Raw genomic sequence first — 17,955 nt, 5'->3', positions numbered from 1 at the left:
GTCATGACTAGATTTCAGTCATTCAAGAAACTAAGTGGCAGAACCAACTACTAACTTTTCATACTTCCCAAACACCATAAACAATTGGAACAGTCTACCAGAGCACATAGTAAACATAGAGGACACAAATATATTCAAGGAAACCCTGGCTAGCTACATCAGCCAGCGAAAAGACGTGGACTAATTATATTCTTGCGCACACCATATCTTCTCGGTTGGCTTCGAATGAGAAGCGTTGAGAATATTCTTCAGATTCTTCAGATTCAGACTTCGAATTCACGATGTTTTCTTTCTTGAACACAAGCGAGTCTTAATCTGAAGCCACCAAAATGAATGTTACATCAATGGAAAGCGGTCACATTGAAGAAATTTTACTCAAGAGATCCAAGTGATTAGATGGCGCTGTTTATTTTTCTGGTGAACAGAAGCTGACTAGAAGCTCCCGGTTTTTCAAGAAACGCGAAATTTACACTGAAATTTTCGCGATTTTTGACTAAAAATAAAAAGTTTACCCCTAGATACGCGAGTCTAAACAAGTTTCGTGCATGTTTATTTTTGAAAAAATCAAAAGATCACAGTATTAGCTCCATGTAACTAGCAGATCCAGGTTATATCACTGCAAATTATGTTTCGTGGCAAGAGATGTAAAAAGACCCGATTTTAGCCCATGTTTCTATAGGAGTTCAAGCGTGGAATAGCTCGGAAAATCTTAGTTCCCCAAAGGTTTCAATATGTTGTCTTATATTGCTATCTTCAGTAGATAGCACCTATCAGACTTTTCTTATATGGATATCTTCAGTAGATAGCACCCATCAGACTTGTCTTATATGGCTATCTTCAGTAGATAACACCCATCAGACTTGTCTCATATTGCTATCTTCAGTAGATAGCACCCATCAGACTTGTCTTATATTGCTATCTTCAGTAGATAGCACCCATCAGACTTTTCTTATGTTGCTATCTTCAGTATTTTGCACCCATCAGACTTTTCTTATATTGCTATCTTCAGTAGATAGCACCCATCAGACTTGTCTTATATGGCTATCTTCAGTAGATAACACCCATCAGACTTGTCTCATATTGCTATCTTCAGTAGATAGCACCCATCAGACTTGTCTTATATTGCTATCTTCAGTAGATAGCACCCATCAGACTTTTCTTATGTTGCTATCTTCAGTATTTTGCACCCATCAGACTTTTCTTATAATGCTATCTTCAGTAGATATCACCCATTAGACTATTCCCATATTGTTATCTTCAGTAGATAGCATCCATCAGAGTATTCTCATATTGCTACCTTTAGTAGACAGCATACATCAGACTATTCCCAATATTATTGCTATCTTCAGTAGATAGCATACATTAGACTATTCTCATATTGCTGTCGTCAGTAGATAGCATACATCAGACTTTTCCCATTTTGCTATCTTCAGTAGATAGCACACATCAGACTCTTCCCATATTGCTATCTTCAGTAGATAGCATTCAGCAGACCTTTCTCATTTTGCTATCTTCAGTAGATAGCATTCATCAGACTATTCTCAAATTGCTGTCTTTAGTAGAAAACACACATCAGGCAAATTTCATATTGTTATCTTTAGTAGATAGCATGTCAGACTCTTCCCATATTGTTATCTTCAGTAGATAGCATTCAGCAGACCTTTCTCATATTGCTATCTTCAGTAGATAGCATTCAGCAGACCTTTCTCATTTTGCTATCTTCAGTAGATAGCATTCATCAGACTATTCTCATATTGCTGTCTTTAGTAGAAAACACACATCAGACAAATTTCAACTTGTTATCTTTAGTAGATAGCATGTCAGACTATTCCCATATTGTTATCTTCAGTAGATAGCATTCAGCAGACCTTTCTCATTTTGCTATCTTCAGTAGATAGCATTCATCAGACTATTCTCAAATTGCTGTCTTTAGTAGAAAACACACATCAGGCAAATTTCATATTGTTATCTTTAGTAGATAGCATGTCAGACTCTTCCCATATTGTTATCTTCAGTAGATAGCATTCAGCAGACCTTTCTCATATTGCTATCTTCAGTAGATAGCATTCAGCAGACCTTTCTCATTTTGCTATCTTCAGTAGATAGCATTCATCAGACTATTCTCATATTGCTGTCTTTAGTAGAAAACACACATCAGACAAATTTCAACTTGTTATCTTTAGTAGATAGCATGTCAGACTATTCCCATATTGTTATCTTCAGTAGATAGCATTCAGCAGACCTTTCTCATTTTGCTATCTTCAGTAGATAGCATTCATCAGACTATTCTCAAATTGCTGTCTTTAGTAGAAAACACACATCAGGCAAATTTCATATTGTTATCTTTAGTAGATAGCATGTCAGACTCTTCCCATATTGCTATCTTCAGTAGATAGCATTCAGCAGACCTTTCTCATTTTGCTATCTTCAGTAGATAGCATCCACCAGACTTTTCTCATATTGCTGTCTTTTGTAGAAAACACACATCAGACAAATTTCATATTGTTATCTTTAGTAGATAGCATGTCAGACTATTCCCATATTGTTATCTTCAGTAGATAGCATACTGGTACAGACTATTCTCACATTGCTGTTTTCAGTAGATAACATACATCAGGCTATTCTTATATTGCTATCTTCAGTAGGTAGCATATATCAAACTATTCTCATATTACTATCTTCAGAAGATAGCATACACCAGATTCTTCTCAATATTAAGTATTTTTTGCATGTTGCAGTATATTGCATTCAGTAATTAGTTTTACTTTTAGTTTAAAACCACCTATATTAATTTATTGTGAACATTTACTCTTCATGCGATATATAATAACCTCCATGTTATGAATATCAATAAACCTAATTACTACACCTTCAAAAATCAAGTGTCACTTTCATAATAAACCTAAATAGTGATATAATGTTTTCTTCAAATCATAATATTGTTGTACCATTTCACTTGAGGATTTGAGTGTTATCAGAGCAAGCACTGCATATTTTACCATGTTCATAGGGTGTATACTTAAATCATGGAAGCGCAGAATTGAAAACACACAGGAGACAATTACAACAAGAGAGTAAATATCTTATAACAATCCGCAACCTGTTTAATTTGTCTCCTGATGTTTTGACTAGCTATACCCCCTATGACTACCATATGTGGTTGAGATAATTTATTATATCTCTCCTCCCAACGCCTTTGGCTAATATTTCTTTTATTGTGTTTTCAAGGGTATAAAGTAATGAAAACTGCTTTGAGTTAGGCTTTGGGATATGAATTGTTTCATACCAAATGGAACACGGAAAAGGTGTGTTTTGTTAAGAGTTGCCTCTGCCAAGAGAGATTTATTCAAACAAGAGGAGGAGTGACTTTTCAAAGCTTGATACTATTGTAACAAATTCTATGCTGAAATAAATTGGGAGATTCAACTAAAATGCACATTTCCTTAAAAAAATTGACATACTACTTAGAGTCCAGTGCATATTTTTTTAATGAGGTCAGATGGCACATGCTTGACATTGTGAATGTACTATATACATGATGACTAAAAGGAATCTTCCTCTTTACTTTTATATAGTTAGTTTTCTGACAGTTTGAGATGGCAAGTTTCTGTGCTTGGGGTATGTAGAAAATTTCAGGCCAACAAAATGCGGCACTGTAAATGGTAAAAAACATAAAAGCATACAAAAATAAATTTAATAGATGTAGAAAAGTAAAAATATGTTTCATAAGCATAACGTATCTGTCTGAAAATAGATATCACTCTTTTCATGGGGATTATTAATGGCCTGTTGGTTTTATCAGGACAAACACAGCATTTTGATTGTGATTTCACCCTTTTGCATTCTATAATCATAATACTTTCTGGATTGCTCATTTTAAAGGATGTGTATACTAGTAAGTAAGTCCTAATGAAAAAGCAATGTACAAATAAAATCCATTATGATTAAAATGGTCTTGAAAATAACAAATTGAACCACATTTTCTCTTCAGAATTTGAAGATACATGATCATTTTTTCCAATCAAGGTTTTGTAATTTGGTTACTGGTATGCAAGCAGATGGTTTCCTCTGAGGCAGCAGTAGACTGGCTAAGATTTCATATACCAAGATAAAACTATTTGTGCATTGATCACATGCCTTGGGGAGATAAATTCTCTGCCATCATAAATTGAATATAAATTAATATTTTCCTTCGTGTTCATCAACTTCAGTGCTAATGCAGTGGTGGTAGTTGTTTTGACCTTCCTCTCTCTCCCCCATCTCTCTCCCTCCCTCTCTCACTCTCTCTCTGTATCTTGTTCTCTCACTCTCTCTATGGTTTGATCAGTACAAAAGAGAAAAGAATTGTTTTTCTCCTTGAATAAAATTAAACCAGTTTTAATGTGTGACTTTTGGTAACTAAGTGATGTATGTCACGCATGCTATATGCGATATGCCTGTTACGTTTGTGTTGCTCCTATGCTGTTCAGTTCCAATTTGCACTGTTTTGAGGCCCGATGGTACCGATGAACCTATATATCTATCTATCTATCTCTATTTCTATCTTAATCATAATCTATATCTCCATCTCTATTCCTATCCCCTACCCCCCTATCTATTGTACTCAATTTCTTTTCTCTCTCTATTCCTTTTTTCTCTGTGTCTCCATCCATTTCTATCAGTCTGTCTATCTGTCTGTATGTCTCTCCCTCTCCTTCTGTCTGTGTGTCTCTCTCACACATTCATTTTGCCTTTTACTCTGACCATAGCATTTTGTCTCTGCTATGTTTCTTAGCTATTTTATGTTGCTGCACATGTAATGGAGGTCATCAGCATGACATCATTTTCCGGCCATCTTGTGGGTAAATCAAAATAATCGCCATCAAATATAAATGTGATAACCTAGAGACGAGTACAAGGATTTGCACCCATGACAATAAAGGGAAATGCAACTGTATTGATTTACCAGCTTTTACCCACAAGATTGCCAAAAAAGCAAAGTGTCATTGCATTTTGTTTAAAACTAGAGGTTTGAAACATAACATGATGATGTGCTTAATATGAGAAAATTTAAAGACTGAAAATGTTCTAGACTTTGTAAAACTTATAATGCCATCAAAGCATTCTATAGCATGATGTTGTGCTAGCGAGTGTGGAGAGAAACCCTAGGGACTGAAAAACCAAAAGATCTTTTTATAACCAGGAAGGGTTGGTGTAGTGGTCGATGCACTTGCTTCTCACCACTGTGACCTGGGTTCGATTCCTTGCAGTGTCATAAATGAGCATGGTTGCTGATCCATGACCATCTTCACAGGTTTATCCACAGTTACTGTGGATTTGCTCATGTGTTCTGAAATCGGACCTTTTTCCGGGTCCCATATTCCTGTCCGTCTTATCTGGTTCCCCTCGTTGTGTTATAACTGCATTACATTGCACCTCACAACAGCGCCTGGAAATCCACTTGGTGGATGATTAAGTCGCACTTAATAAATCCCTGTATTTATCTATATAGTTTCATTATCATTGTAAGATTTTTACAAGATTTTCCAAGGCATAATCTATTAAAAGGATGTACATTCAATTGGATCAAGTTTTTCCAGGCTAAGCACATTTTCACAAAATCATAAGCGGCGTTCTCTTGTAGCGGCTTACCTATTCTATGCCACAAAGCCATATGTATAGATGTAGCCTATATCAAATCTGCTTACAGATTGTCTTCAGAGATTATTGAAGCGGTGAATTTCTGATAATGCAGTGTGCGCAATATAGACTAAGATGACTGCAAAAGTCGATGCAAATGTAAATACATATCCATCCAGTATATAATTATGAGCTTTGGAAGGTAGAGATTTAGGTTATTGGTTTGCAACCTGAGAGCTGGAGATTGAAACTACAAGTCTATATATTTGGGAATCAGATGATGTTGAATATTGAACAATTCTGTTCAATTAGTAGTGCCAATTTCTTGAAAATGATCCTATATGAAAGATTTTGTTGTTGATTAAAATAAATGGGTTAGATATGAGTAGAGGTAGACAAAGTTATAAATGAAAATATATCAATGGTAAGCCAAATATATATCAAGCTGCTCCAATTTATATCTAATATACTCTACTACCTTATTGAAAGGAGAAGAAATTAGAGGGGTGTGAAAGCAAGGTTTGAAGACTGGAAGTATACAAATACAACATGTTTTGAGGGGAAGTAGTCAAAACTACTGGTCCCGAGGTGTTGGATGATTTGACTACTTCCCGGCGCGTCAGCGGAGGGAAGTAGTCAAATCATCCAACACCTCAGGACCAGTAGTTTTGACTACTTCCCCTAAAACATGTTGTATTTGTTTTACTATACCTCATAAATATTTTCACTATCACGGTAAAATCGTAAACAAAAGTCAAAACACACACCAGTCAACGTGCCGGCCGGCATGGTAAATAAGCTTAATATTTTGGCTTACCTGATTTTATTGGAGGATTTCTGTTCAATCAATCTACATTTTGACCTACATTATTCGAATTTTCTTTTTAACATTCCATAAATAACATTTTGTATCATAAAACGTCAAATTCGCGTGTTATTTTCCATGGGTATCGCGGCAAAATAACTGCAGCAGACGCCATTTTCACGATAAACGCATCTGCAGAATCGCAGTTGTGTAGCATAATGCTACGTCAAAAGGAACGGTGACGCGCGGGGTCGATACACCGTGTGGTAGTAGGGTGCGGAAGTTTTTCCTACTTCCCAGCGTGAGCGTAATTGCACAGGCGCTGGGAAGTAGTCAAAATACCGTGACTCGGACGCTGGGCTGGCGTGATTAACCAATAAGATGTATGGATTACCTAATAAATATTTATGAGGTATAGTAAAATAAACTACAAAATGAGAATGATAGGATTTACAATAAATGCATTTGAAAAATCAATTGACAATAACTACATTATGTTAAGAATTTATGAAATACTATTGGAAGTTGTTATTATAATTATATCATGTCAATTTGATCATATGTTGGGGAGCAGGGGCTCTTGGCTCTTGGGTGGGTTCCTGTGATCATAAAAGGATGCAGAGTGACCCTAAACTGGACAAAATTGTGAAAATTAAATGACCCCTTTGTGGGACTCAAAGATGCTGAAATTTTGTTGTTGATACCCTTTTTAGAACTTTGACCAGAAAGTGTATTCTATTGTTAACTTTGAAAAGTTGTGCTTGGGAATAATGTCCAGGAAGACCCTTTAACTATTTAAAGTTGTACATTAAAAATAATTGCATTGGAAATTGATAACCAAACTAAAATCCCAAGAATATCTACAACCCTGATTTAGCACTGCCCTAATAGAAGAATCTGGCATAGATGGTGACAGGCTTAGGTAAATATCAAACTTTCAATAGCAAATCAACTTAATTTGGTGTAATGCTATCACATGTATTCATTCATTCATTTCATTGGGCTGCGACTATAAAGTTTCTCAATGTACTACGATTTGAAGCCAAGGTGGTAATGGCATCTGGCAGTAAAAAGTTGCCGAAGTACCCTAACAGTTTTTGCACATAAGACAAGTATACATGCGGTATAATGTGGAAAAACAACAGAACAAATTTAATTTGGTAGAGGATTTAACCAGTTTTGGCCATGGTGGTTTGTGGGATATTACTTGTAAAGTGTGTGTGAATAATACCTTATTAGAAAACATCCTTGTTCATTATACGTAACACATATTGACAGAGTATTATTGCTTCATATGTCATTTACATCTGCAGATAGCAGGTAGATTTCACCACTAATGATTAGTATACATTAGTCAAATTAGTACACCATTTAGAATGTCATTTCTACTTTGTAACTGATTTGTCAAATCTTAATAGCAATGATATAGGCAAGCTTGCTTGTAAAATTGGGTCTTGATCTAAAGCTATGGCGCAGGATTGTGAAGGGGAGACTAATTTGCACAGTATGACTTATGTGTTAAGAGAGGCATATAGAAAAGCTTCTAAAAAGTGAAATTTGAACATTCTTCTTTTGAGAAAGACAGAGAGAGAGAGGGACTGGGGGAGGAGAGAGACGGTTAGTGCTTCAGTGCTCGGTGTGATAAACAGTCCCTGATAATAACCAATTGCACACCGTGGCAAGCTCGGTGGTTGCAATGTGCGCTCTGCGTGCAATTCTAGGGCATCGTTATCAGAGGAACTAGGCCAGTTCTAGGTTGGGAAACAAGATATAGCCTCATTGGCTGTTGAGATATAGATATAAGAGTTTCCTTTCTTATGACCCAGAGGCCAACAGTAAAATTATTCACTTGATTGGTTGGGAGTTGCCTTTTGTTCCTTGATATGTATCTCCAAATCTATTTCTCTCTATTCTTTCCACATAGACCAGCATGCACTGTAGGCCTTTTAGGCTTGAACATTTTTGGTATTTCAGACAGTTTTTGAACAAATTGAACCAGTAAAAATGCGGCATCATCCATCTTCAAAACGTACAACTTGTATTAAATTTAAGTTTTTTGCCATCAGTGTAATGCTAATCAGGTTGATTGAGATTATATGAGTGCAATAATGGGCTATTCTAGTTCAAATCCAAATACCCCCTATGGAAGACATGACCCTAATCTTCCACACGGGGAGTGTGAATTTCAAATGGAGTTACCTGAATGTGTAGATCAATTTGAAATCTACACCCTCTGTGAAGAATGTCATACCTTCCATAGGGGGTGTATGGATTTCAACTGGAATAGCCTAATGCTGCTGGTATTCTCATCAATTGAGAGAGCAGATTGGTGCCATATCCCCACTGCATCATATTAATGATTGATAACAACTAAGTACCATTAAACACTTGAACCATTTGGCATTCCGATAGGGAGGGAGGCACGGAGGTGAGCATCAGTTACAATGCATGATTGCATTTTAATATTGATGATTTGACACTCAGGTAGAACAGAAACCCTTGATTTATGTGATGAATATATATGGGTAATGAGAACATGGAACATTACATTATTGTACTTTTTAAACTGTTTCCGAAGAGAATATACCACTCATAACTGCATCCGAGGTAAAAAGAGCAAAGTGTAATTGCATTTTGTTTAAAACTAGAGGTTTGAAGTATAACAGGAAACATAACATGATGATGTGCTTATGAAAAAATCTTAGGACTGAAAGGGTTTTTAAAATACCTCTTAATTTTAAAACTTACAATGCAATCAACGCATTCCATAGCATGATGTTGTGCTTGTTAGCAAAACTGGAAGACCTTTTGAGACATTTTAATCTTAAAAAGTTGGAAATGCTATCAAAGTATTTTGTAGCAAATTTATCAATTTGTAATGCATGTTTTGGTTCAAATGAATGAAACTAAAACAAAAAAAAAACAAAAAAATCAGTTGCCCAATCTTTCTTAAGGTATTGACAGTAGGATACCCAGACCTATCATATCAATTTGATATGATCAGTAGTTTTCAAGGAATTTGGTTGAAATTATTCTTGCTTGCTCAGATTTTGGGTTGCTTTGACATCCTAAGAGTTAGAGCTATGGGTGTCTCATGTCTGTACTCTTTGGTAATTTGATCACATTAGAATTTCAAGTGTTATTTCCTGTAAACCCAGATCATAGACAAATGGGCTCGGAGCGTAGACTTGGCTTCAGTCGATGCCCCTGTGTTGAACATGTTTCCCCCTTCTGTTCCCTTCTGATGGATGCTGGCCACAATGATTTTTTAGATCTTACCCCTCCTGAGAGACATCTTGTCCCCTTTAAGTTTCCCCTTCCCCACTTGGAAAAAATCCTGGCTACACCACACACCACTACTTGGGTTTCCTAACTTGGGTTTAATAACCTTTGCTATATTTCGGCATGGTTTGCTTTGTGCTGTTATGAAATTTGTTGTTGTATGTTTGTAGTACATTAACTAAGCTTACTGACATAAATAGAGTGCAGGCCTATTGGAATAACTAAAGTCTTAACTTTCTACTTCTTGTCCCTAAATGTGCCCTAAATATCCCATTTAGTATACAGGTGCTGTTGACAAACATCAGAAATTAATTCTTAAATTAGTGAGTGAGTGAGTGGGTATGTTGATGAGATGCAACCTGAGAGACTTGTACTTGATGGGGTACTTGTGTGGTTTAGTTAAGTGTGTAGAAATCCTATCCATCCTGAGCCATCTGATTAGTTCAGGAAGGGATATGAATAAATGCATGATATTGGGGAGTCACTGGCATTATTTTAAGATTCATTCATTGTGAGATGCACCTTGGTCTGGGGCGGACATTTTAAAAATGAATTTAGAAGAGCAGCAACGGCATCACTTGCATTACATTCCAGATGTTAAATCTACATCATATGCAAAATTTGAGCAAATTCGCACGAGTCCGTTTTATTTTAGGGCCATTTGTCTATAACTGGTCTTTACATGTAGCCCTATGGAGAGAGTGCCCGTTGAGGCGCTATAACCCCATTTAGGAACAAAAATGTGATTTAAAAAAAAAGCGGACTCGTCTGAATTTTCTAAAATTTTCAGAGTATGTAGTATGAACATGTAGAAATATTATCAAGTAGTTGCCCTACCTGCTCTCCTCCAAAAAAATAAAAAGTCCTATACCTCAATGATAATGAAACCTAGGTGATGCAGGAAAACGAAGAGTATAGGGAAATAGAATGTGAGGATAAACTTAAGGGTATTATGTGCAAGATGCAAACGGAAGTTGGTTATGAGTGTCATTTAACATTAAGTGATGTTATAAACCAAGGTTGAATGAATCTTGAATTACATGTAGTAGTAGATGTGTACCGGTAGCCTATACTGAAGGAAAATCAGCGGAAAGTAGTAAATAATATCAAATAACACAGAATAACAAAACAGCAACAAATGTTAATGAATTAAATACTATTGTATTGTTTGAGGAACAAAACACTACACTCATCAAACTGTTGTAAGGACATTACAATGGTTTTTTTTTAATCCATGAGAAATTTACCAATGTTGGTACATGTGCTTGAAAATAGTTGGTAACATTCAGTGTATCTTTTAAAATATGTGTTTCAACTTAAAAGATGTTAAAGTACAGTGTTTAACTTGGTGGGATCAAAATAAAATTAACCTTGTGAAATAGTAGTAGTACACAGGTGTTTATTTAATCATTCTAAGGCTATTTCTAAGTGTGCATGCAGCAGGTGGTGAACGCTCCTACAGGACCGATGTACATGAATAATCCTAGGTATTATAGGTAGATGGGCCGGTAGATAGGATGTCAGGGGCAGCAAACAGATTGACTTAGATGTCAAGCAAAATGGGAAATTGAGTGCAAAGACCTTATCATTTTTTGTAAGAAAATATGTTGAACAATGAAGCGCTGCTTATATTTCAGAAATTGATAGTCCAATTTGGTTGAGGTTTTTCAGCGTAAAATTACTTTAATGGCGAGGTGAATTGAATAAAGAAAATCCAAGTTAAGTTTCACATTTTTATTACCTAACACATTGCATATTTCGGTATACTATGTTGCAATCTTGGCCATGTGGGATGGCCATATATATTTTATATATCAAGAAAAAGAGTGTGACATGACATGAAAAAGAGGGGCAACATGATATTCTGACGTACCATCCACCTTACTTGCTGCATACTGAGACTTGATTTGATACTAATGCCAGTGATGCCACTTCTTTTTTACTTTTCTGTGCAAGTCCAGATGGCTGCATTTTAATTTATTGTCGGCCTGCTTTAGTGTCGTGTTATCCCAAATTCATACTTTTTAGACCAGTTTCAGTTTTTGTGTGAAACTGTGTAGCATCTCTGTAACACAAACTCTTTCATAATTCACTTTGCTAACTTGGATACTATACATTTGGGTTTTTTCACTGCAAAGTCATTTTGAAACGTCCAATGTCTTTGGTTTAAATGTGAAATGTGCTCAGCTTAATTATAGTTCACTTAGAAGAAAAATACATCTAATGGAATATGTGTTGTAGGTGATCAACATGCGCTATAAGGAATGAAAGGATGGAACTTTAACCCATCAAATGATTGAGTGCCAATGGATTTAGTGTGCACAATGTTGCTTAGATTTGATGACCTTACAGGTTCATCTTTCATTAGTCCAATCACAATGACCATCTTGAACAATAATTACAACCACTGACTATCAAAATACACATTGACAACACAAGTTTATTACTTTCAGTCCATGTATACTCAATACAGGACATTGCCCTTACTACATGAAGGGACAAGTTATCATTGGTTAATCTTTTAACTTTTTGAGTTACTTGTGAGATTAGAGATATGCTTAAATATATGGCATATAGTGTGCTTAAGCAACTCCTGCTAAGCATAGAAGTTGTAAAAATATTGGAAAGAAAGAATTTGAAAATGAGTGGAAAGCAAAATTACACTTCTACGCTACTCAAATTTGAGTAGCCTAGAAGTTCAATTTTGCTTTCTATTTCTATTTACCTCTACGTATGAATATACTCCATTATATAAGTGAGTACTTTGTTTTAAAGTCTTCAATCTTCACTGGTCTTTTAAATTGAAAAGCAATATATCCCTTTGTTTCAAAAGTAACCTTATTTGAGCTCAGTCAAGAAAATTAGATAGTTATGGATTTCATTATTATGTTAATGTTTTTGAAAGTCCATTTTATCATACCTTGTCTAATCAGTGTACATAGAATAATTTCTGTATCACTCGTTTTTCAACAGGTAAACTGTAGGCAACAACAATCAGTAGTAAATTCTTTTCAAAAGAATCTTAAGGCTCTCTCATTGTGTCAACTTGAATTGTAGTCTTCTCAAGTTTTCCTGTCATATATTATATTCTATGCAGATTTAGATGCACAAAGAGGTCCATGAAGTAATATTGCTTAATGTCAAGTCCTTGAATTATCTGATTTGAAAAGGTGAAAATAACATACACGCTTTATTTATTACATATTGTAAATGTCATCATCATTAATGTTGTCATCCTTTCCTCTTTTATTATAGATCTCCAGCAATGGCAGGTGGTCTGTTTGCCATGGACAGAAAATTCTTCTTTGAGCTGGGTGCATATGATGAAGGCCTGGAAATATGGGGAGGAGAAAACTTTGAACTGTCTTTCAAAGTAAGTTTGCTATAGTAGACTATGTGTTAAGACTAAGAGTCTAGACTCAAAGAAATCTGGTCTCGGGATTACACTGGTAATACAGAAAACATTATCTGACTGCATTATGTCATAAATATTAATGAGCAGGCGTATGCAGGTAACGCAGATTTTTATCCAAATGGTGCTTAACGGTTTTTAATTTTGACGATATATACTCTACAAAGCTTCTGCAGAAGTGAAATGCAAAGGAATGTGAGTGCACATTGAGTTGGTAACTTGATTTCTTTGGTGGTTGGTTACGTGAAGCTTAGTATAGGTGTATGTGCAGTTCTGTTCTTTATTTGTACACACATAGATAAGTGCTTCAGAAGTCTTCCAGGCACAAATTAAGCATTGCCATATCATGAAATAAAAATATCATAATGTAACAGCAATTGATGGTAGAATATCAAGAGAAACATATAATGACCTTGAATTCCATGTGTTGTGGAAAGTACGTACTGTGTTATGGCATAGTGTGATAATATAATAGTTTATGAGACTTTCTTGTACAAGTTGGAAGGAAACAGCATCAAGATATGCAATTAGAGTTTAGATCTTACAATCCATATAATGAAGCTATTATACAATCAATATGCAGCTCAAGATATATCTAATTACCTGTCAAGCAGAAATATCACAGTTGTTCACCAAAATAGTTATTAATTAGGTTCATTGTCCTTGTGCTCCATAGTATTACCTGGGGCACCTGTTTCAATGGATTAGATAATGTTATGTATTACTTAGTCTGGTTCCTATGGTGATTTCAACTTTATTGTAACAGATACAAAGCATAGGCTTGGGTTATTAAATCAATTTTTAGATGTGACAAGACACAACATTAAAAGATGAAAATAATGTTGAAATCCAGTTGTGTGCTATTTAAAGCTTAACTTGGGCTTATGTATCATGTTGTCTTGTTTATAATGATAAACCTTAGTAGATTGGATGTCTTTCAGAAGTAATTTATAAGCAAATTACAAAACAAAAATTTGTGACAGAGACATTTAAAGTGCACCAGATGATTAGAGTGATGATGTTGTAGTTTAATCATGCATTTATGTATTGGGTGAGTCAAAAAGATATTATGATTGAAATTAATACCCATTGGTAAAATTCAAAACTGATGTGATGGTGAAAGCAGCACTATTGTAAACACAGCATAATTTGTTTTCAGAAAGTCCATGATTCCAGAAAAAAAAAAGTAAAGTTGGGTACAGATTATTGTGACTCACCTTATGGTTACTATTATATTCTGGTTTGTGTGTGCACTTTTACCCACAGATCTGGATGTGTGGAGGCGAGTTGCTATGGGTACCATGTTCCAGAGTTGGTCATGTTTATCGTATCTTAGGAAGAGTACCATATTCTGCACCAAATGGAAGTATGCTGATGCTTAGTGAAAGGGTGAGTGACATCATTATGAGAATTTAAAAAAAATTTTCACACATCTGAGTTCACTTTGTAAGATATTATGACTGCTGGTTGATGTGGAGGTAGTGGAGTCATGTGATCGATCAAGTGATATTGACCTGCATGACTCCAGTGACATGGTAAGTGACATAACACACAAGACAGGATTAGATGTTCCCACATGGATGTGGTACATGATGCTTGACATCATGCCAAGTGCCGATTAGTGACAGCAGATAAAGTGTCATCAAATTGAGGTCACGTGTTCACATACCGCATCCATGTGCAAATATCTAATCATGTCTTATGTGAGGTATACATCAGTGAAGTCATCCGTGTGTGTTCATATGTTTCTATCCCTCCTATTCTGACACATACGCTAATAATTCCAGCCTTAGACAACTAGAGCTGTATAAATGAGATATCTATGGCCAGTAACATTTTGAGTATTTTTTGTCATCCAGTCCCAATTTCCCATACGCCATGATTATAATAACGCAAAAACAGTAGTTACACTCTACCCACTCACTCTACATCTATGTCAGGGGCTGTCATATTAAATTTCATGCTTCGCTTCTGTTACAATTCATTTAGTTAATACAATACAAGGACGAGTACTTGGAGATAGGTGACCCAATCACGCTACATAGCTGGTCTGAGGATAAAAATTGTTATCATACAGAGATGATGATGTGATCCCAACAATATTGTGCTGCCACATGCTACTTTTGGTGTAATACGATTGTAACACGTTTATAATCAATGTGGGAAAACATCCCCTTGTGACCCAGGCTTTAATTGCCACACATCCACTGCAATCTAAGATGGGCTATTCTGCTTGAAATCCATACCCCCTGCAATCTTTGACAATGGGAGTGTGAATTTCAAAATGTGATTGCATTTGAAATCTACACCCCCTGTGTGAGATGTAAATGCCATTTCTTCCATAAGGGTGTATGTATGTCAACTGGAATAGCCCAATGCCAGAATATGCCAATTCAAGTGTGAATTTTTGTCACGCTTCAAATATGAAACCTGATAATAAAGAAACAGGTGAGAGTAAGGTTGCTGAAAGCGTGATGAAGTATTCGTTCTCCAGGAATGATGGCCAAGTGCACAGATTTTGATAGTTACGATACATTATTACTCCAAAAATAAAGTCAAAAAAGTGCACATGCCATAGCAAAATACAAGAAATAATATGTTCCAATCAATTTAATATCCTACTTTTGATGATTTAATTCAATACAACCTAATTTCAGCACAATATGAGCATTGATTGCCAAATAAGGCAAGATTTAAGACTAAATATTGTGTGTCACTCATGTGGAGCACTTTTACCTTTGAATAGGGTTCCTTGCAGTGTGACCACTTCAGTTTTATTGCAATACTTATTATATTGTTTTGGCATGTTTGATTTTCTTTTTAAAAAGTCAACAGGAATCAAGTTTTTCATATTGTAAATGTAATACTGCTTTTGGTCACATATAGTAAATAATGGCAAATGACAAGTGTGTAACTTTTGCTTGATTATGTTGCATAGCATTATCTTCCTCAGATCATAGTAGGTGAGGTTATAAACCAAAACAAAACGAAGACCCCAATTAAATAAGATTTACTACGTAAGATCATTGCGGTGTATAGAAATCCAATTACAACTTTGGCCCAAGTTACACCTTATAAACCACTTAGTATCATTGCAGCTCAATATGTGCAGTTGTGCACATACCCCTAATCAGCCTATATATAGAATAACCAGTGCAGCCAAGATCAGCTCCCCGAGATGAGCACAGGGTAGGCTGGGACAATTAGAAGGAAGTTCCTTGTGCAGAGTAATTTCAAGCTAGCTCATAATTCTGACCACACAGCATGGGCTCGTACTTGTACCGTCATGCACCAGAGTTTGGCGTCTAAATGATTGAGCTAAATGGACTGCATAGAATAAAGTTTTCTACCAAATTCTAGTTTCTCTTGCCATATGTCAATCCCATTCCATGTTTCATGAACCAAATAACCCTCTCTATTAGCATATATGGCACAATATGATCCACTTTGAAGTCAGGAATTTTAAGTTATTGCCATTAATAACTTGCTCAGTACTCCCGTTTACTGAAGTTGAAGCCCCTCATATCTTCCATACTTGGTTGCAAAGTTATGAAATTCTATATATGTTAGGTTTTTATTGTGTTTTGGCTCCTCATTTTTGTCAATAGAGGCCCTGCATGAAATTATCGATTGGCTCCAAACAAAGGTTTTGAGCCGGTGTCCTTCACCGTAGTTATGGCGGAGTGCAGTCCATTCAATCAAATGTTGTCATCAACCTATTTGATCGTAGTCATGGTAGTGCAGGGTTATGTGTGTGAGTGAACTGTCACGGTAGATTGCAATCATGCTTTTGTTGAATGCATTTGAGTAGTCCGCCATATTTACGGGATGATACGTCACATGCAAGGCCTCTATATCTCAATTTCAATATTGCAGACTTTGATCTGATATGATTCAGATTGTGTCACATGGTACAGTTGGTAATAAACTGATCATGTGATGCCAACTTTGTAATTATCTTATCTAGTCGGTCACTTTCAGGATTCCACATGAAAGAAAACCCACATGTGTCCTGTTTCATTCAATGATTAAAGAGTTTGGCCAAAAAAAAAAAAAAAGGTTTGTCTCAAAGCTGACGAGTGATCTGAAAACAAATGCGAAATGCGATTTTTTTTTTTTTTTTTTGATATTTTTATGGTGTGTCAAAATTGAAAATTAGTGTGGTGGCTGTCGAATTCAGCAGTGCCAGTGTTGTCTATACCCATCATTTCCAACACACAAGCTATCGGAGCACATGGATTCTCGCCGTTAAGTAAAGCAACATCTTTTAGTGTGTTCGTAGTTTTGGTTTTGTGTAAAAACCATCCTTTCTCTTATTTTTCCCGGATAATTTGATTTTCAAGATCACAAACTCGGATGATGCTGCGCTGAATCCATGATGACTTCGGTGGAAGGATTAATACTACGCCATGTATTTAATATTTAAATTAAACAAAAGCGTCATCGTGCGTCATAGTCATTCATATTGCCACGCAAGTAAAATGACAACATTAAAAATGTTGATGAATATTCAGCGAGTACTCGAGTACATGGTGTACAATTAAGATTTTTTATTGTAGGATCGGTCTTAAAAAATAGTATGATTTAAATACGCATGCAGGTGTGGCGTTCCGACTACAACAGTGTCATTGTAGGTGACTTTTTAGTTAGGCTGTTTTAAATTCTTGATCCAGGAGACGCACTGTGTGATGTTCGATGTTTTTTGATATTTTTATTTTGAGAAAAAAAATCTGATTTTCGCCGAATTTTTTCGGAAATAATTTTTATAAAAAATGTTTGAAATAAAAAAATTTCCGCTTTTTTTTTTTTTTCAAATCATGCGATTTTACAAATCTTG

The 17,955-nt window shown here is 35.6% G+C and overlaps 1 protein-coding gene across 1 annotated transcript in view; it reads left to right on the top strand.

Annotated features, from left to right (window-relative positions):
* LOC140152967 (N-acetylgalactosaminyltransferase 7-like) overlaps positions 1-17,955 on the top strand; it is a 156,230-nt gene that overhangs the window by 120,776 nt on the left and 17,499 nt on the right. The window contains exons 6-7 of the mRNA XM_072175521.1: positions 12,962-13,079; positions 14,385-14,507. Of these exons, the coding sequence (XP_072031622.1) occupies positions 12,962-13,079; positions 14,385-14,507 (241 nt within the window). The remainder of the gene's footprint in view (positions 1-12,961; positions 13,080-14,384; positions 14,508-17,955) is intronic.

Source organism: Amphiura filiformis, chromosome 5 (genome assembly GCF_039555335.1).
Source record: "Amphiura filiformis chromosome 5, Afil_fr2py, whole genome shotgun sequence".
In the NCBI taxonomy this organism is placed as follows: Eukaryota; Metazoa; Echinodermata; class Ophiuroidea; order Amphilepidida; family Amphiuridae; genus Amphiura; species Amphiura filiformis.
The sequence above is the reverse complement of the archived record's forward strand: the minus strand, read 5'-3'. Positions and strand labels throughout refer to the sequence as shown.